Here is a 20,502-nt window from a genome sequence, read left to right as displayed (position 1 = left end):
TATCACCTGTAATATTAGATACCAATGAACATGCTTATGCAGAAAACAGGAGGGTGTTATTCGGCGCCTATTTTTGTTTAAAGAGAAGTGCAAGTTTTGCTAGATTTCGGAGTACGGGAACGCATTTTTAGCACTAAAGTGCAAATATTTTGCAGGTTCTGAGCACTGGAAGTGCTAATATTTTGCAGGTTCTGAGCACAACTTTTATCTATCAAAAGCTTTGTTCCTTTACTTTTTTAATGGTAAGAGTGGGTAAAAGAGAAAAGTGTCACAATTGTTCAAAATTGCTCTCACATGAACATTTTTACCAGAAAAGTAAAGGAACGGAAAAATGGTAGATCCGGCAGCAATGTCAAAAAAAAAACATAAAAAAACAATTTTCGTCTTTTATTTCTTACTTACTTACTTATGGGTACTTAACACGGTATGTTTTTTACATATGAGTTGTCACTTCTCCCATACAAAATGTTTATGCAAAGTGACAACTCATATGTAAAAAACATACCGTGTAAAGTACCCATTAGCTGGCCCATTACAGAACATTTGTTCTATAGGCCGAACTAAGAAAAGATCTCCAATTCTCTCTATTTGTTGCTTCGCTCTCTGGAATACCGCGCCTTTTCATCTCATCATCCACTTGTTTGCGCCATCTATTCCTTGGCCTGCCAATTCTGCCTGCACCGTCAAGCGGTCCGTGTTTATACACCTTTTTAGCGGGGTCATCATCGCTCATTCTTATGATATGGCCTAGCCAACGCAATCGCTGCATCTCGATACGCTTAACAATATTGATGTCGTTGTACAGCAGATACAGCTCGTGGTTCATGCGACGTCGATATTCACCGTCAACGCAGATTGGTCCGTAGATCTTTCGAAGAATTTTTCTCTCAAACACACCAAGCACTGCCCATGTCTGCTTGCGCAAGTACCCAGGCTTCGGAGCATTTCACAGTTTTTAATTTAGTGTTGTCAGTGTTCGACTTTTTCTTCGGTTTTTCGTAAATTTTGTGAAATAATCGTCAAACAAAAGTCGAAAAATCAGTTCTGCCATTTTCTACCTGCAGAAATTTTGCTGGTAGCCTGTGGTAGAAGAGAAAGCCATTTTCGCTCTCTCTCCCCTCTCACTCTCTTAAAAATTGCTTCCAGTTTTGCCACTTTTCGGGGTTAAGGAACACTTTGCAGGTTAAAAATGGTAACAAATGGTTAAAATGGTAACCTCAGGTAAGTAAAGGAACACAGCTAAAATGTATTATTATGACGTCTCAACGATAAAATAATTTTTTATTTTTTCATTTGTTCGTGCTATACACAATTAATACGATATATGCATAATTTTACGATAATTTTCCAAATAAAGTTGTAAAGTTCTATATTGTCGTATATTTTTGACGATTAATTCAATTTAGAACAACTTGTTTTAAAAATTCATGTTCGATCAGCTGCGCATATGCATCTACCTTGATCATTGTGATATGTGTGAAATCAAGAAAAAATAAGTATAAACACCGGGGTGTATTTCAGGATTTCGTGAAATCCAGTGGATTTTGGAGCGCAAGTGTAAACTTGGCATTACGCTCTCCTTAAAAACTTTTTACTCGAACAATTTGAGCGTGTAAAAAATAGTAGTGGTTGCCGGCGTCTGATTGGCTTTTACGCTGACTTTGACATTTGTTCCTGTTTTTTGACGTATTTTCCGTTCCCGAATTATTTCAAAAAACTTTTATGTGAGAATAATTTTTTTACAGTTCTCTCTTTTACGAGTTTTACTATTAAAAAGTACGGGAACGAAGCTTATGTTACCATCAGCTGGCATGATAATGCTACCTGTATTAGCTGTGTTGCTGGATGTCCTCTGTTAACACAAAAATCCAGCAAAAGAGAGCGATTCGAGAGAGACATTTTGAAAGTTATTTTACTGAGAGTTTGCAAATTCTTGCTGGACAAATTTCTTCTAGCAAGCACTTGCAAGCTCTTCTTCTTCCTGAAAACAATCAATCAGCTGTTTTTAGTTTTTTGTTGATTTATGTTTGTGAACATTAAAAACAATTTTATTGTGGAAATAGAGTAGTCTAATTGTATTGTTTTATGGAGAACAAATTTGTAAAGTGGAAAAATACTTTTTTGTTTCATTTTCTTTTTTATTTTTAATAAAATACAAAGTGTTTTCTTCCTTTGTTGGCGGACAAATTGTTCTGTTTTGGCAAGTCAGCTGATTGCTTGCTGGTTTTTGCTGGGAAGGTGTCTGTTTACTTTTTACAATTTTCTAGCAAAAGAGAATAAAAACCCCTTACTCTCTGAGAAAGTTCTTGCTGGGAAAGTAACCAGACAGACTTATTATTGTACCATGATACATAGTTCCAATAGTTCTTCGTCCGGAATAGTTCCTTGGAACTAGTTCGTTCCGGAACTACACAACTCTAATGTAAACAAAACACAGCTGATTTTGAGCTAAGCCAAATAGCGCGCAATTTTTACATTTCACATCAGGAAACGAAAGAAATTGGAAGAATTTGTTTGGATTTTTACCGAATGACGACAAAATATTACCTAGGAATCAAACAAACAGTTACTCCTTATGGCGGATCGACGTAAGGATATGTGGAGGCTGTTATACAGCGTGGTAAATCGGGATGAAACTGGCCTGCTTGATATATTAGTGTTTGTCGATGATATTTTGTGTAAGGAGCCAAGTCTGATAAGACATTCCCTCAAAGCGAATACCAACAAATTCCAGGATGCATTTATATTGTGGTTGGTTAATAAATTACTGAGATCTTTGAATTTGCAGGAAGCTCCAGAGGGAGAGTAAGTAATGATTGAAATACAAATATTTGTTGTTGACACTAATGTTGTTGTTGTCTGTCTTTGTTCTGTAGGCTCTTTAGCAAAAATTTAAAGATCCAAAGGAAATTGTTAAACTCCTGTTTGGTTAACCGTGTGGTGCTGTTTGAAAAGTTATTGCAGGCCTACTTGAATGCCATTGAAGAGCTATGCGAACAGTATGGCAAATTGGATACCTCAATGGAGGATGTGGTGTTGAAAACCACTGCCTTCTCCACCGAAGACCATGAGTCATTAAGGGATATTGATGGTAATTTCAATTTTCCCGTAATTGAAATAAACAGCGACGATTTGGATGAGTTTGTCCAGGCTTTGATGCAAATTTTACACCATGGTCTTTGTGTGGGTTATATTAATTTTCCAAAAATATTTCAAAATAATTTACTGGTTATCTTCAAAGCATTGAAGGTGTGTGATTTTCCAACCAAACTAATTTGCCTCCAGTATGTGGGCAGAGTATTTGAAAGAACATGGTCATTGGTGGAAATGCTGGGACTATATGAATTGTCTTTGAGATCTTTAACCACCATGTGGAATTATTGCCCCATGTGGTTGGCGAATAATTGCCTTAGCCAAGATAATCTAGAAGATTTCATAGAAGAATCCTGCTCCCTTCTGAGAATACTTTATAAATTTGTCACACAACTGGAGAAGAGGGTGCTGATTGAAAGACACTGCTTTCAATTGATGGAGAATTTATATGAGGTCCATCAATGGCAGGGCTTGCAAAAGGCAATGGATGTGACACGCCTTAAGGAGGTGGTTGGAGCATTGATGGATTTCATATTTGCCTTGTTTGTGGAGAACCTTAAGAGTCCCTCGAAATTTGAGGCAAAATATTCCAAGGCTGTTATGAAATATGCTGAGATTTTTCCCTTTGTCTTGAGGGCAGTGACACCACACTTGACCAGAACAACGAACAGAGATGATTTGGCTGACTTGTTGCGATATCTGGAATTGAAACTAGGGGAAGCTTTTAAAGCCAAGGATTCGAATTTGAAGAAAGTTTATGGCAATATTATTGAATATTTAAGTTTTCTTTATCTATTGGAACACTTGATGGTGTGGAGAGAACAAAAGTCAGTCGGAGAACTGAAGGAAGTTCCAGAGAAATCAGTTTTCATGGAAGTTGGGGGTCTTAATGTAGATTCTTTGAAAAATTCCCTGAAATCGTGGCTCTCAAATGTCACCTCTACCAATTCCAAAACCATAAATCCAAATGAAGTCCTTATATGTGGTCTCTTGCTGCAATCCCATAGCCTCAAGGAACTGTTTTCTTCCAAACAACAAGAAAAGTTAATGGATTTAATATTGAAACCCTTGCAAAACATTGACATTTCCCTAAAGGAACCACCGGGAGATTTGTTGCATTCCTCCGAATTGGCCTTGGATATTTTGGGCCAACTAAATCCAAACACTTTGCCAGCCTGTACCAAAACCATAAGTCACACATTATTGCATTTGGGTAAGCGGGTATTTGGTGAACGGAATTCCCATCGACATTTGCTATCGGCATTTTCACGGAATATACAAAACTTTGTTGTAAATGAGTGGCTGACACCGGAACAAATTGCCAAAGATTTGGCCAAGAATATCAAAGAGGAGCAATACTTCCTTACCATGCTGAAAACATTTGCGTGCCTTAATGCCACCAATACCACTGTGATAATACAAAAATACTTCAAAGAGGTCCATCAAATAAGTTCCCACAACTATCCTCAACTTTTGGAAACGCAGCTAAGCTGTTGCCAGTGCTATCACAAATCCCAGGAGAACAAGAAACTAAAAGATTTTCAACAACAACATATGGCCGTTCTTAAGGAAGTTGCCCTGAACTCTTCCTCTTCCTGCAATACCATAGAAATGCCCAGCAAAATGAAACAATATCTTTTGCAGGAATTTTTCACAAATCCTCAAATGGAATTTATCACCCAACATTTGGATTTCTGTCGCCAGGCCATTGGTGATAACTTCCTCAAGTCACTTTTTCCCTCGGCGGATAACAAAACCTCCTTACATCTGGCCACAGTGACGCCGATACTCAGTAAATGCATTTCGGAAAATCCTGAATTTTTAAAGGAAATTTCAGCCAACATTTTGAGCCACATCATCGAATCACTGAAACCCCAACAATCTGCGGAAACTCAACTCCATCATCAACAAACTATTTTACAAATTATCTCGAGTTGTAGTCAAAGTCAACAGCTGTCGGAGCTATGGCTATATCATTTCTTTAAAATGTTTTTCTTCTATCTCATCCATCCCGAATCGAAGGTGGTGCAAGAGGCCATACTCAACGCCACCGAAATGTGTTCGGTCTATCAAAAACAACCCATACAATTGTGGAATTGGTATAAACGTGATGCCCTCAATCTGATGGTAAAGCTGATGATTTATGTTTACATCAGCCGAGGTGTGAGGATGACCAGGTCCCTAAAGGCGGTAAGTAAGGGACTCTTTTTTTTCTTTCATTTTTTATAAAACTTAATTATCTACTTCCTCTTCCAGTTCACAAAAATGCTTGGCTTTGCCTGTGTCCAAGAGTTCATTTGCAAATATTATCGTTTGTTGGTCACCATGATATTGCCCTATTGTGTCAAGGAACCTCGCTGCAAAGGGTTGTTGATAAGCATCTCCAAAATAACCCGCAAACCGGTTAATAATCTCTTTATTGTTTCCTTTTTGCGAATATATACCCACATCTATTTGACGGAGGAACCGGAAATTGGCAATCGCTGCATTGAATTGATTGGAAAGTGTACCGGAGCCAGTCTGAGCAAGCTAATGAATACTGATGTTAAAGTATGTATGTATGTAGACTTCTATTGTAGTTTCCAGAGACTTCTATGGAAGTTGACAGAGATTCGATGGACGTCAACAGAGATTTCCATAGAAGTCAACAGAGACTTCTGTAGAAGTCATCAGTGACTTCTGTAGAAGTCATCAGTGACTTCTGTAGAAGTCATCAGTGACTTCTGTAGAAGTAATCAGTGACTTCTGTAGAAGTCCTCATTGACTTCTGTAGAAGTCCTCACTGACTTCTGTAGAAGTCATCAGTGACTTCTGTAGAAGTCCTCAGTGACTACTGTAGAATTCATCAGTGACTTCTGTAGAAGTCATCAGTGACTTTTATAGAAGTCATCAGTGACTTTTATAGAAGTCATCAGTGACACCTGTGGAAGTCATCAGTGACTTCTGTAGAAGTCATCAGTGACTTCTGTAGAAGTCATCAGCGACTTCTGTAGAAGTCATCAGTGACTTCCGTACAAGTCCTCAGTGACTTCTGTAGAAGTCCTCAGTGACTTCTGTAGAAGTACTCAGTGACTTCTGTAGAAGTCCTCATTGACTTCTGTAGAAGTACTCAGTGACTTCTGTAGAAGTCCTCAGTGACTTCTGTAGAAGTACTCAGTGACTTCTGTAGAAGTCCTCAGTGACTTCTGTAGAAGTCCTCAGTGACTTCTGTAGAAGTCATCAGTGACTTCTGTAGAAGTCATCAGTGACACCTGTGGAAGTCATCAGTGACTTCTGTATAAGTCATCAGTGACTTCTGTAGAAGTCATCAGTGACTTTTATGGAAGTCATCAGCGGCTTCTGTAGAAGTCTTCACCGACTTCAATCGGAAGTCATCAGTGACTTCTGTAGAAGTCATCAGTGACTTCTGTAGAAGTCATCAGTGACTTCTGTAGAAGTCATCAGTGACTTCTGTAGAAGTCATCAGTGACTTCTGTAGAAGTCATCAGTGACTTCTGTAGAAGCCATCAGTGACTTCTGTAGAAGTCATCAGTGACTTCTGTAGAAGTCATCAGTGACTTCTGTAGAAGTCATCAGTGACTTCTGTAGAAGTCATCAGTGACACCTGTGGAAGTCATCAGTGACTTCTGTAGAAGTCATCAGTGACTTCTGTAGAAGTCATCAGTGACTTCTGTAGAAGTCATCAGTGACTTCTGTAGAAGTCATCAGTGACTTCTGTAGAAGTCATCAGTGACTTCTGTAGAAGCCATCAGTGACTTCTGTAGAAGTCATCAGTGACTTCTGTAGAAGTCATCAGTGACTTCTGTAGAAGTCATCAGTGACTTCTGTAGAAGTCATCAGTGACACCTGTGGAAGTCATCAGTGACTTCTGTAGAAGTCATCAGCGACTTCTGTAGAAGTCATCAGTGACTTCTGTAGAAGTCATCAGTGACTTCTGTAGAAGTCATCAGTGACTTCTGTAGAAGTCATCAGTGACTTCTGTAGAAGTCATCAGTGACTTCTGTAGAAGTCATGAGGGACTTCTATGGAAGTCATGAGAGATTTAAAGGCAAGTTATCAATAACTTCAATGGAAGTCATCAGCTACATCTATGGACTTCTATGAAGGACATCGGTAATTTCTACGGAAGTCATTTGTGACTTCTGTAGAAGTTATCTGTAACTTCTAACGAAGTCATCTGTAACTTCTATGGAAGTCATCTGTAACTTCTATGGAAGTCATCAGTGACTTCTATGGAACATATAACTGACTTCAATGGAAGTCTTCTATGACTTTAATGGAACTTATCATTGATTTCTGTGGACGTCATCTGTGATTTCTGTGGAAGTCATCTATGACTTCTGTAGAAGTCATCTATGACTTCTTTGGAAGTCATCTATGACTTCTTTGGAAGTCATCTATGTCTTAGGTGGAAGTCATCTATGACTTATGTGGCAGGTATATATGACTTCTGTGCAAATCATCTACGACTTCTGTTAAAGGCATCTATGACTTCTGTGGAAGTCATCTACGACTGGTGTTGAAATCAACCATGACTTGTGTGAATGTCATGTTGTTGTTGTAGCAGCATGAACCCTACGTAAAAGCATAGGTTTGATAATGGGTTGGCAGCCGCTGGCCGAAACACCATGGTTTCGGGTCAATCCGGTACGAAGAACTAGATGCCGTGGGATTGTGTGTGGATTTCATCTATGACTTATGTGGGAGTCATCTATGACTTCTTTGGAAGTCATATATAACTTTTAAGTCATCTATGATTCTGTGGAAATCATCTATGACTTCTGTGGAAGTCATCTATGACTTCTGTGGAAGTCATCTATGACTTCTGTGGAAGTCATCTATGACTTCTGTGGAAGTCATCTATGACTTCTGTGGAAGTCATCTATGACTTCTGTGGAAGTCATCTATGACTTCTGTGGAAGTCATCTATGACTTCTGTGGAAGTCATCAATGGCTTCTGTGGAAGTCATCAGTGGCTTCTATGGTCATCAGTCATAGCAGAATTTTATGGTAGTCTTGGTTGACTTCCATAGAATTTATAACTGACTTTTACGGAAGTCATCAGTGACTTCTATAGTCATCAGTCATAACAGAAGTCACTGACTTCTATGGAAGACATCTGTGGCTTCTGTTGAAGTCATCTATGACCGCTGTGGAAGTCACCAGTGACGTCTGTAGAACTCATAACTGACTTTTATGGAAGTCATCTATGAATTCTATGGAAGTCATAACTAACTTCTGTAGAAGTCATCAGTGACTTCTACGGAAGTCTTTAGTGACTTCTAGGGAAGTCTTTAGTGATTTCTGTGGAAGTTATCAGAGACTACTATGGATGTCAGTTGTGACTTCTATAGAAGTCATCACTGATTTCTATGGAAGTCATCAGTGACTTCTATGGAAGCTATAAGTGACTTCTAAGGAAGTCATAAGTGACTTCTGTGGAAGTCATCATTGACTTCTTTGGACGTCATAGGCGACTTTAATGGAAGTCTTTAGAAGTCAACCAGTAGACTTCCATAGCAGTCATAACTGACTTTCAAAGAAGTCATAACTGACTTTCAAAGAGGTCATGGCTGACTTCAATAAAAATCATTGCAGATTTCCATAATACCCATTTTTGACTTCCTTTTTAGTCATTTTTTACTGACATTGTAGTCATCAATGACTTCCTTTAGTATATTTAAACCCCATTTAATTTTTTTTTCTCCTTTCCCTCCAGCAAACCGTCTCTGAATTCTTGGTCTATTTCAACCGGAGTCCCACCTTTGTAATGCAAGCATTTTCGTGCCTCTTACCCAATGAGGTGGGAGGTTCCAACACCGCTTCTGCATCATCGTCCACCAGTTTGCGCTCCTTCAAAAGTTCTACCCACGAATTCTCCAATTTCATTGCCGATCGTTTCTTGGGTGTGATAACCTATTTCCAAACCTGCCTCTCGGAGCCGTACTTTGAAAAGCCACTCAAAGAAGAGACCCTCTATAGTTTGGGACAAATTATGCGTTTGATAGGACCCAACAATGTGACACAATTCCGCTTCAAAATCATAGCCATGTTGAGTTTTGTTCTCACTCTGGATGATAAAAATCTGCAAAATATTTGTCTAAAAATATGGAATATTTTCCTGCACACTGTGAATATTGAGGAGTTGGGACCATCACTGAGTCGCATTGTGGCTTCGCTACAGCCCTTGGTGGAGCACTATGAGCAGGAGATTAATGATATTTATGAATTTTTGATATTGAAAAGTGGTAGCCTGTTGGGTTCGCACATTTCGGATTTGTATTTTTTGAAGGATACCAAGCAGGTTAGGCCTGTGATCAGGCAATCTATGGCAAGGCAAACGGAGTTATTGAAGTTGGAGGGCGGAGAAGATATTGCCGAGAAGTTGAGTTTTCTTTATAATCAAATTTGCAATGAAAATAGCCAAGTGAGGATTTATGGCTTGGATTATTTGGGCAGCTTTATAAATCGGTATAGGAGTGAGATTAACCACATGATATTGGATACCATACCGCTGAATCCTTTGATTGAGAGGATTGTGGATGAGGTGATTAAGGGTTGCAGACATGAAGATCGCAATATCCATTTGGCCTCGGCAAAGTGCCTGGGAGAATTGGGGGCCATTGACCCCAGTTATATGTCGGCGAATTTTTCGTTTATGGAGAGCACAGAGATATCGCTGAGCATGCACACCGATGATTTTGCCATTATGGCCTTGACGGAGCTGTGTAGGGCCTATCAGTTTCAAAAGGACTCGAAATATGTGGATAATTTTTCTTTGGCCATACAAGAGACATTGGCGGTGTTTGGTATATCCCCCAGGGAAAGTAAGAAGTTGAATGTTTGGGATGCCTTGCCGACCAGGATGCAGCAGATAATGGAGCCTTTGTTGTCTTCGTGTTATACAGGCTCGAGGAGAGATAAGAAGATTAGTGAGCATCCCTTGTTTAACAGCAGCTTGTGCCGGTCTTATGAGGAGTGGTCCTTTGCCTGGGCCTGTAGACTTATTGAGTGGGTGCAAACCGATGATACCAGGCGTTTGCTGAATTCCTATAAGCCCAGTATGAAGAGGGATAGTAAGATGCTGTCGATATTCTTTCCTTATATTCTATTGCATGTCCTGCAGGAGTGTGAGGAGGGCAAGGAGGTGGAAATCTATGAGGAATTTATGGCGGTGTTTAATTTTTGTAATCGTGATGCCACCTTGTCGGGGCGTGTGGATGTGGGAGGTTTCAAGGAGTTTAAGTCGAGTAAATACTCGGCGGATAAGGTGAATAGCTCGGGAGGAGGAGGAACAGGTGGGTTAGGAGGTGCCACTAATGCCTCGGTGTTAGGTGTTGGGGCCTCGGAACAATTTGATGCCTTGGAAACGGTAACCCAAACCTGTACCAAATTGTGTTCGGAGCAAATAGATTTCCTCAAACGCTGGATCCGCGAATGGCAAAAACAGAATATGATGGGCGGCAAGTTTCGCCAGGAAGATGTGAAATATAAAAACATTGATGAGTTCCTGAAGAAATTCAACAAGGCCCTCATTTCCAAGGCCAACTATAATTCGGGAGAATATGCCAGGGCTTTGCTATATTTGGAGGAATATATTGAGGAGAAACCTGCCAAAAGGTTACAGGAACAATTGTCCTATTTAATTGAGATCCATGGAAAATTGATGGATTCCGATTCGGTGGAGGGGGCGGTGTTTGTCAAGGAAACCGATTTGTCGTTGGAGGAGGAGATTTTGGTAAATCGTTTGGTGGATAGGCCCCAGGAAACCATTAATTGCTATCAGCAGCTACTGCTGAAGGGAGATGCCCAAATTAGCCAAGATCATGTGAGCGGTATTATACAATGTTACCTGAGGACCGATACCCCGGAGACGGCCTTGCTTATCATTGATGGTTTGTGGGAGAAATTGGCGGATCAATACAACGATGACTACTTTAAGGAATGTAAAACGGAGCTACTTTGGCGTTTGGGACGTTATGATGAGCTGCAAGAGCTACTGGAGGATACGGCAGTGAAAAGCAAAACCAGTAACTGGAACATACAATGTGCCGAGGCCTTTTTGTTGTTCAGACAGCCCTCAAGTTCTTTGGAAGATGATTTCTTTGGGGAACAATTGGACAACATACGTTCCCACATTGTGGCCAGCATGCGTTCCTGTTCGGGAGTGACTGGGAACTCTTACACACATTCCTATGATGAGGCCACAAGATTGCATTTGCTCAATGAGGTGGAGAAGAACAAGAATTTGTTGAACAAACTAAATGATAACCTTAAAAAAGTCTGCCTCAGCGAAGGCAGCAATGAGCTACATAACCTCAAAGATAATTGCCTCCAAAATTTGCAAGAATTCTTCAGCAATTGGGATGCCAGACTAGTGATATTGGAACCCTCAGCCCGAATTTTAGAGGTCATGTGTTTCCGTCGTAATCTCCTCTTGGAGACCCAAAGAATTTTACAACAAAATTTTAAAAATTCCCAAGTGCGATCCCAGCAAGATCTACTCAATCCCATCAATAGCATTATTAACGAACAAATTGTCAAGCTATGGCTGCGCAGCATACAAATGAATCGTGAATCAGGTTGTCTACAACAGGCCGAAATATCCATGATGAAGGCTGAACCCTATAAACCGGCAACGCTCTTCCTAGAGAAGGCCAAGCTGTTATGGCAAAAGGGAGATCAAACCAATTGCTTTAAACTGCTGCAAGACAACATTAATGCCCTGGAGGGCCACTGCAACGGGGATATCAAACGCCTGGAGGCACCCAAGCGCAATATTTATGCCGAGGCCAAGTTCTTGCAGGCCACCTTTAATGCCGAGTCCATGAACATTTGTTCCGAACTGAATTTACAATACTTCAAGGAAGCTCTGGTCGCAAATCGTACCTCCGAAAAATGTCTACTGCACTATGCCCAATATATGGAGAAAATCTACGAGTCCTATAATCGTGAACAAAAGGAATGTGACAGTGGTTGTACCCTGCTCGTGGATATTATGCTCTACTATGCCAAGTCCCTGAAATATGGCCATTCACATGTCTACCAATCTTTACCGCGCATACTCAGCATATGGTTGGATTTTACATCCCACCTGGCCTCACAAACAGCCCCAGATCAACAAACATCCTCGTCCTCCTCCTCCAGCATAAATGCCACCAAAATGGCTCTCTTTCAAAATCTGGCCAAGAAAATGAATGACATGATCATGAATTGTGTAAATGTCCTACCCACCTCCCTGTTCTACACAGCCTTCTCTCAACTGCTAAGTCGCATTTGCCACCCCTCAGGTGATGTTTTTCGCAATCTCTGCAACATTGTCATCAAACTCATAGAACACTTCCCACATCAATCGCTGTGGATGTTGCTGCCCATCATAAAATCCTGTCACACAACCAGAATCAAAAGATCTCGCCTCATACTAACCGATGCCCGCCTCAACAAAACCAGTTTCCAAAAACTACTCAACGACTTCAACATCCTGGCCGAACGTCTCATTGAATTAACCAACAAGGACATACCCTTTGATCGCACATACCAGCTCAGTACCCTGGTGCGCCAGTTGCCTCAACTTTTTGCCGATCCAAAATTCTCCAATATTATGTTGCCATTTGAAAAATATATGCAAGCCTCATTCCCCATAACCTCACAAACGGCCACCGAGTGTTTGAATGCCACCTCAGTTTCGGTAAATCCCACACCAGATGTTACAATGCAAGCGGCTGTACCCAGTTATCCCTTCCCCAATGGTGTTTTTATTTGTGGCATATCCGAAGAAGTGGTGGTGTTGCGTTCCGCCGCCAAACCCAAAAAGATAACCATTGAATGCAGTGATGGCAAGGCCTATAATGTTATGGTGAAGCCGAAGGATGATCTGCGCAAAGATTTCCGACTTATGGAATTTAATGGTTTGGTTAAGCGGTATTTGCATCAGGATCCACAGGTAAGAAGTAAAGAAATTTAAAATAGTTTTCTTATAGAAGACCTCTTAGGAGGCCTGCTATTCAATATAAGACCTTTTAGGAGGTCTCATATTATACAGAAGACCTGTAGAAGACCTCTTAGGAGGTCTCCTATTCTATTGAAGACATCTTAATAGGTCTCCTATTTTATATAAAACCTCTTAGGAGCTTCCCTACTCCATAGAAGACCTCTTATGAAGTTCCCTACTCCATAGAAGACCTCTTATGAAGTTCCCTACTCCATATAAGACCTCTGATGAGGTCCCCTATTTCATAGAAGACCTCTTATGAGGTTCCCTACTCCATAGAAGACCTCTGATGAGGTCCCCCATTCCATAGAAGACCTCTGAAGAGGTCCCGTATTCCAAAGAACACCTCTGATAAGGTCCTCTATTCCATAGAAGACCTCTGATGAGGTCCCCTATTCCATAAAAGACCTCTTATGAGGTCCCTTATTCCATAGAAGACCCTGATGAGGTCCCCTATTCCATAGAAGACCTCTGATGAGGTTCCCAATTCCATGGAGGAGCTATGAAACGGTTCCCTACTCCATAGAAGACCTCTTTTGAGGTCCACTATTCCATAGAAGAGCTCTTATGAAGTTCCCTAATCCATAGAAGACCTCCATTGAGGTCCCCTATTTCATAGAAGACCCCTGATGAGGTCCCCTATTCCATAGAATACCTCTGATGAGGTCCCCTATCCAAAGAGGACCTCTAATGAGGTCCCCTATTCTATAGAAGACCTCATACCAGCTCTCCTATTCCCCAGAAGACCTCCTACGAGATCTCCTATACCATAGAAGAGCTCCTACGAGGACTCCTATTCGATAGAAGAGCTCCTACGAGGTCTCCTATACCATAGAAGACCTCATAAGAGGTCTGCTATTCCATAGAGGACCTCTGATGAGTTCCCCTATTCCATAGAAGACCTCTGATGAGGTCCCCTATTTCATAGAAGACCTCTAATGAGGTCCCCTAGTCCATAGAAGACTTTTGATGAGGTCTCCTATTCCATAGAAGACCTTTGGTGAGGTCCCCTATTCCATAGAAGATCTCTGATGAGGTCCCCTATTCCATTGAATACCTCTGATGAGGTCCTCTATTCCATAGAAGGCCTCGAATGAGGTCTCCTATTCCATAGAAGTCCTCTTATAAGGTCCCCTATTCCATAGAAGACATCTGATGAGGTCCCCTATTCCATAAAATTCCATAGAAGACCTCTGATGAGGTTCCCTATTCCATAGAAGACCTCTGATGAGGTCCCCTATTCCATAAAATACCTTTTATGAGGTCCCTTATTCCATAGAAGAGCTCTTCTGAGGTTCCCTATTCCATTGAGGACCTTTTCTAACGTTCCCTACTCCATAGAAGACCTCCTTTGTGGTCCCCTATTCCATAGAAGACCTCTGATGAGGTCCCCTATTCCATAGAAGACCTCTGATGAGGTCCCCTATTCCATAGAAGACCTCTGATGAGGTCCCCTCCTCCATAGAAGACCTCTGATGAGGTCCCCTATTCCATAGAAGAAGTCTGATGAGGTCCCTATTCCGTAGGAGACTTCTTTTGAGGTTCCCTATTCCATAGAAGACCTCTGATAAGGTCCCCTATTCCATAGAAGACCTCTGATGAGGTCCCCTATTCCATAGAAGACATCTTATGAGGTTCCCTATTTCCTAGAGGACCTCTTATGAAGTCTCCTATTCCACAGAAGACTTCTGATGAGGTCCCCTATTCCATAGAAGACCTGTTATGAGGTTCCCTACTCCATATAAGATCTCTGATCAGTTCCCCATTCCATAGAAGACCTCTGATGAGGTCCCCTATTTCATAGAAGACCTCTGATGAGGACCCCTATTCCATAGAAGACTTTTGATGAGGTCTCCTATTCCATAGAATACCTCTGATGAGGTCCCCTATTCCATAGAAGATCTCTGATGAGGTCCCCTATTCCACAGGATACCTCTGATCAGGTTCCCAATTCCATGTAGGAGCTTTTAAAAGGTTCCCTACTCCATAGAAGACCTCTTTTGAGGTCCACTATTCCACAAAAGACCTCTGATGAAGTTCCCTACTCCACAGAAGACATCTGATAACGTCCCCTATTCCATAGAAGACCTCTGATGAGGTCCCCTATTCCATAGAATACCTCTGATGAGGTCCCCTATCCATAGATGACCTCCCATGAGTTCCCCCATTCCATAGAACTCCTCCTATGAGGTTCCCTACTCTATAGACGACCTCTGATAAGGTACCCTATTCCATAGAAAACCTCTGATGAGGTCCCGTACTCAATAGAAGGCCTCTGATGAGGTCCCCGATTCAATGGAAGACTTGATGAAGTCCCTCATTCCACAGAAGTCCTCGGATTAGGTACCCTATTCCATAAAAGACTTTTGATGCGGTCTCCTATTCCATAGAAGACCTTTTTTGAGGTCCACTATTCCATAGAAGACCTCTTATGAAGTTCCCTACTCCATAGAAGACCTCTGATGAGGTCAGCTATTCCATAGACGACCTCTAATGAGGTTCCCTATTCCATAGAATACCTCTGATGAGGTCCCCTATCCATAGATGACCTCTGATGAGGTCCCCTTTTCCACAGAAGTCCTCTTATGAGGTTCCCTACTCTATAGAAGACCTCTGACAAGGTCCCCTATTCTAAAGAAAACCTCTGATGAGTTCCCGTATTCCATAGAAGGCCTCTGAGGAGGTCCCCTATTCCATAGAAGACATCTTATGAGGTTCCCTATTTCCTAGAGGACCTCTTATGAAGTCTCCTATTCCACAGAAGACTTCTGATGAGGTTCCCTATTCCATAGAAGACCTCTTATGAGGTTCCCTACTCCATATAAGATCTCTGATGAGGTCCCCATTCCATAGAAGACCTCTGATGAGGTCCCCTATTTCATAGAAGATCTCTGATGAGGTCCCCTATTCCATAGAATACCTCTGATGAGGTTCCCAATTCCATGTATGAGCTTTTAAAAGGTTCCCTACTCCATAGAAGACCTCTTTTGAGGTCCACTATTCCATAAAAGACCTCTGATGAAGTTCCCTACTCCATAGATGACCTCTGATGACGTCCCCTATTCCATAGAAGACCTCTGATGAGGTCCCCTATCCATAGATGACCTCTCATGGGTTCCCCTATTCCATAGAACTCCTCCTATGAGCTTCCCTACTCTATAGAAGACCTCTGATAAGGTACCCTATTCCATAGAAAACCTCTGATGAGGTCCCGTATTCAATAGAAGGCCTCTGATGAGGTCCCCGATTCAATGGAAGACCTGATGAAGTCCCCCATTCCACAGAAGTCCTCGGATTAGGTTCCCTATTCCATAGAAGACATCTTTTGAGGTTCTCTTTTTCATAGAGGACCTCTTATGAGGTCCCTAATTGACAGAGGTCTCCAAAAGACAACTTTTGAGGTCAACTATTTTACCAAAATCTTCGTCTTCTTTTCCATTTGTCTTAGTTTCAATTTTCTTTTTTTCCAGGCCCGTCATCGCCATCTTCGGATTCGCACCTATGCCGCCATACCCTTCAACGAGGAATGTGGACTGGTTGAATGGCTACCCAACTTAAACTCCTTCCGTGGCATTTGTACAGGCATATATCGCATGCGAGGCCTAGGCATTCCCGATCGTAATATACGACAATATGCTCTACCCAAAACGGATCCAATTGAAAAGAAGCGAGCAGTTTTCCAAGAGTTGTTGGCACGCAATCCTCCCGTTTTCCATGAATGGTTTAGACAGCGATTCCATTCACCCCATAGCTGGTATCAGGCTCGCAGTTCGTATGTAAAAACCACATCTGTTATGTCTATGGTGGGTTACATTCTGGGACTGGGTGATCGTCATGGTGAAAATATCCTCTTCGATGAGACAAATGGTGATGCAGTACATGTGGACTTTAATTGTCTCTTCAATCAGGGAGAATCGTTTGCTTATCCTGAATTGGTACCATTCCGTTTGACACACAATATGACATTTGCAATGGGTCCACTGGGAGTGGAGGGTCTTTTTAGGAAATGTTGTGAAATCACTTTGAGGCTACTGAAAGGAGAATCAAAGACCCTAATGTCGGTGCTGAGGCCTTTTGTCTACGATATTGGGGTCATTGATCGTTTGAAAACAAAGAAAACCAATAACAATTTGGAGGTAACCGATCCAAAGGCCATGTTGGATGTGAAGAGGATTGAGGAGAGGTTGCAGGGTTATGTAAGTAGCCAAGGGATGTTATTAATGCCGTTTTGCAATAATTGTCTTTTTTTCAGGTCAAGAGAACCCAGGGTTTCAGTATTCCCCTGTCCACCGAGGGCCATGTCAATTTCCTTATCAATGAAGCCACTGATTTGGATAACTTGGCAGCCATGTATATAGGCTGGGGTTCCTATATTTGAAATGTATTTTTAATTTAAGATCTGTTGTTACTTTTTTATACGAAAAAAATGTTAGGTTAGGTTGTTAAAAGGGAAGAAGTCAGAACTCCGCAAGTCATGAATCTGAGCCAGGGTATGGATTGGATTTAAAATAACTAATGTTAAGTTTTTTTATGAATTTATGAAATAAAAACAATGAATTTTTATATGAATCTTTAAAAACGAAGTGCACATTCCAATTATTATTGATACTAAGTGGAGACCCATCTGCATAGAGGTCTTCGAGAAAAAATTGAATATATATTCATTATATCTATCAAAGGTATGCATGGAACAAAATGGACAATCGAGGAACAATTTATTTGTTATAAAACCCAATCTTCCTTCGCAATGAAAAAGTGTGGAAACGAGTTGAAAAAGGCTCGTGGACTTTTCAAAATATTTTTACCGCACCTACAAAGGCTCGTGGATTTTTAAAAATATTTTTACCGCACCTACAAAAGCTCGTGGATTTTTAAAAATATTTCTAGGGCGTCTACAACGGCTCGTGAATTTTTAAAAATATTTTTAGGGCATCTACAAAGGCTCGTGGATTTTTAAAAATATTTTTAGGACGTCTACAAAGGATCGTGGATTTTTAAAAATATTTTTAGGGCAACTACCAAGGCTCGTGGATTTTTAAAAATATTTTTAGGGCAACTACCAAGGCTCGTGGATTTTTAAAAATATTTGTAGGGCAACTACCAAGGCTCGTGGATTTTTAAAAATATTTTTAGGGCAACTACCAAGGCTCGTGGATTTTTAAAAATATTTTTAGGGCAACTACCAAGGCTCGTGGATTTTTAAAAATATTTTTAGGGCAACTACCAAGGCTCGTGGATTTTTAAAAATATTTTTAGGGCAACTACCAAGGCTCGTGGATTTTTAAAAATATTTTTAGGGCAACTACCAAGGCTCGTGGATTTTTAAAAATATTTTTAGGGCAACTACCAAGGCTCGTGGATTTTTAAAAATATTTTTAGGGCAACTACCAAGGCTCGTGGATTTTTAAAAATATTTTTAGGGCAACTACCAAGGCTCGTGGATTTTTAAAAATATTTTTAGGGCAACTACCAAGGCTCGTGGATTTTTAAAAATATTTTTAGGGCAACTACCAAGGCTCGTGGATTTTTAAAAATATTTTTAGGGCAACTACCAAGGCTCGTGGATTTTTAAAAATAATTTTTGGGCAACTACCAAGGCTCGTGGATTTTTAAAAATATTTTTAGGGCAACTACCAAGGCTCGTGGATTTTTAAAAATATTTTTAGGGCAACTACCAAGGCTCGTGGATTTTTAAAAATATTTTTAGGGCAACTACCAAGGCTCGTGGATTTTTAAAAATATTTTTAGGGCAACTACCAAGGCTCGTGGATTTTTAAAAATATTTTTAGGGCAACTACCAAGGCTCGTGGATTTTTAAAAATATTTTTAGGGCAACTACCAAGGCTCGTGGATTTTTAAAAATATTTTTAGGGCAACTACCAAGGCTCGTGGATTTTTAAAAATATTTTTAGGGCAACTACCAAGGCTCGTGGATTTTTAAAAATATTTTTAGGGCAACTACCAAGGCTCGTGGATTTTTAAAAATATTTTTAGGGCAACTACCAAGGCTCGTGGATTTTTAAAAATATTTTTAGGGCAACTACCAAGGCTCGTGGATTTTTAAAAATATTTTCAGGGCAACTACCAAGGCTCGTGGATTTTTAAAAATATTTTTAGGGCAACTACCAAGGCTCGTGGATTTTTAAAAATATTTTTAGGGCAACTACCAAGGCTCGTGGATTTTTAAAAATATTTTTAGGGCAACTACCAAGGCTCGTGGATTTTTAAAAATATTTTTAGGGCAACTACCAAGGCTCGTGGATTTTTAAAAATATTTTTAGGGCAACTACCAAGGCTCGTGGATTTTTAAAAATATTTTTAGGGCAACTACCAAGGCTCGTGGATTTTTAAAAATATTTTAGGGCACCTACAAAGGCTCGTGGAGTTTTACAAATATTTTTATGGCACCTGCAAAAGTTCGTGAATTTTTAAAAATATTTTTAGGGCACTTACAAAGGCTCGTGGATTTTTAAAAATATTTTTAGGGCAACTACCAAGGCTCGTGGATTTTTAAAAATATTTTCAGGGCAACTACCAAGGCTCGTGGATTTTTAAAAATATTTTTAGGGCAACTACCAAGGCTCGTGGATTTTTAAAAATATTTTTAGGGCAACTACCAAGGCTCGTGGATTTTTAAAAATATTTTTAGGGCAACTACCAAGGCTCGTGGATTTTTAAAAATATTTTTAGGGCAACTACCAAGGCTCGTGGATTTTTAAAAATATTTTTAGGGCAACTACCAAGGCTCGTGGATTTTTAAAAATATTTTTAGGGCAACTACCAAGGCTCGTGGATTTTTAAAAATATTTTAGGGCACCTACAAAGGCTCGTGGAGTTTTACAAATATTTTTATGGCACCTGCAAAAGTTCGTGAATTTTTAAAAATATTTTTAGGGCACTTACAAAGGCTCGTGGATTTTTAAAAATATTTTTACTGCACCTACAAAGGCTCGTTGATTTTTAAAAATATTTTTACTGCACCTACAAAGGCTCGTGGATTTTTAAAAATATTTTTACTGCACCTACAAAGGCTCGTGGATTTTTAAAAATATTTTTACTGCACCTACAAAGGCTCGTGGATTTTTAAAAATATATTTTTACCGCACCTACAAAGGCTCGTGGATTTTTAAAAATATATTTTTACCGCACCTACAAAGGCTCGTGGATTTTTAAAAATATTTTTACCGAAACTACAAAGGCTCGTGGTTTTTTAAAAATATTTTTACCGCACCTACAAAGGCTCGTGGATTTTTTTAAAATATTTTTGGGGCATCTACAAAGGCCCGTGGATTTTTTTAAAATATTTTTAGGGCACTTACAAAGGCTCGTGGATTTTTTAGAATATTTTTAGGGCATCTACTAAGGCTCGTGGATTTTTAAAAATATTTTTGGGGCATCTACTAAGGCTCGTGGATTTT

The 20,502-nt window shown here is 40.2% G+C and overlaps 1 protein-coding gene across 1 annotated transcript; it reads left to right on the top strand.

Moving 5' to 3' along the window:
* The first annotated feature begins 2,422 nt into the window (after positions 1-2,422).
* On the top strand, positions 2,423-17,663 carry mei-41 (ATR serine/threonine kinase meiotic 41). Its single transcript, XM_073980613.1, has 6 exons — positions 2,423-2,805; positions 2,877-5,283; positions 5,350-5,643; positions 8,813-13,036; positions 16,555-17,280; positions 17,337-17,663. The coding sequence occupies exons 1-6, from the start codon at positions 2,576-2,578 to the stop codon at positions 17,460-17,462; spliced, it is 8,007 nt and encodes a 2,668-aa protein (XP_073836714.1). The 5' UTR covers positions 2,423-2,575; the 3' UTR covers positions 17,463-17,663.
* Positions 17,664-20,502: the final 2,839 nt, after the last annotated feature.

This window comes from Musca autumnalis, unplaced genomic scaffold (genome assembly GCF_047663935.1).
Source record: "Musca autumnalis isolate F117 unplaced genomic scaffold, ASM4766393v1 scaffold_4, whole genome shotgun sequence".
In the NCBI taxonomy this organism is placed as follows: Eukaryota; Metazoa; Arthropoda; class Insecta; order Diptera; family Muscidae; genus Musca; species Musca autumnalis.
Note: the sequence above shows the minus strand (reverse complement) of the source record. Positions and strands in the feature narration are given on the sequence as shown.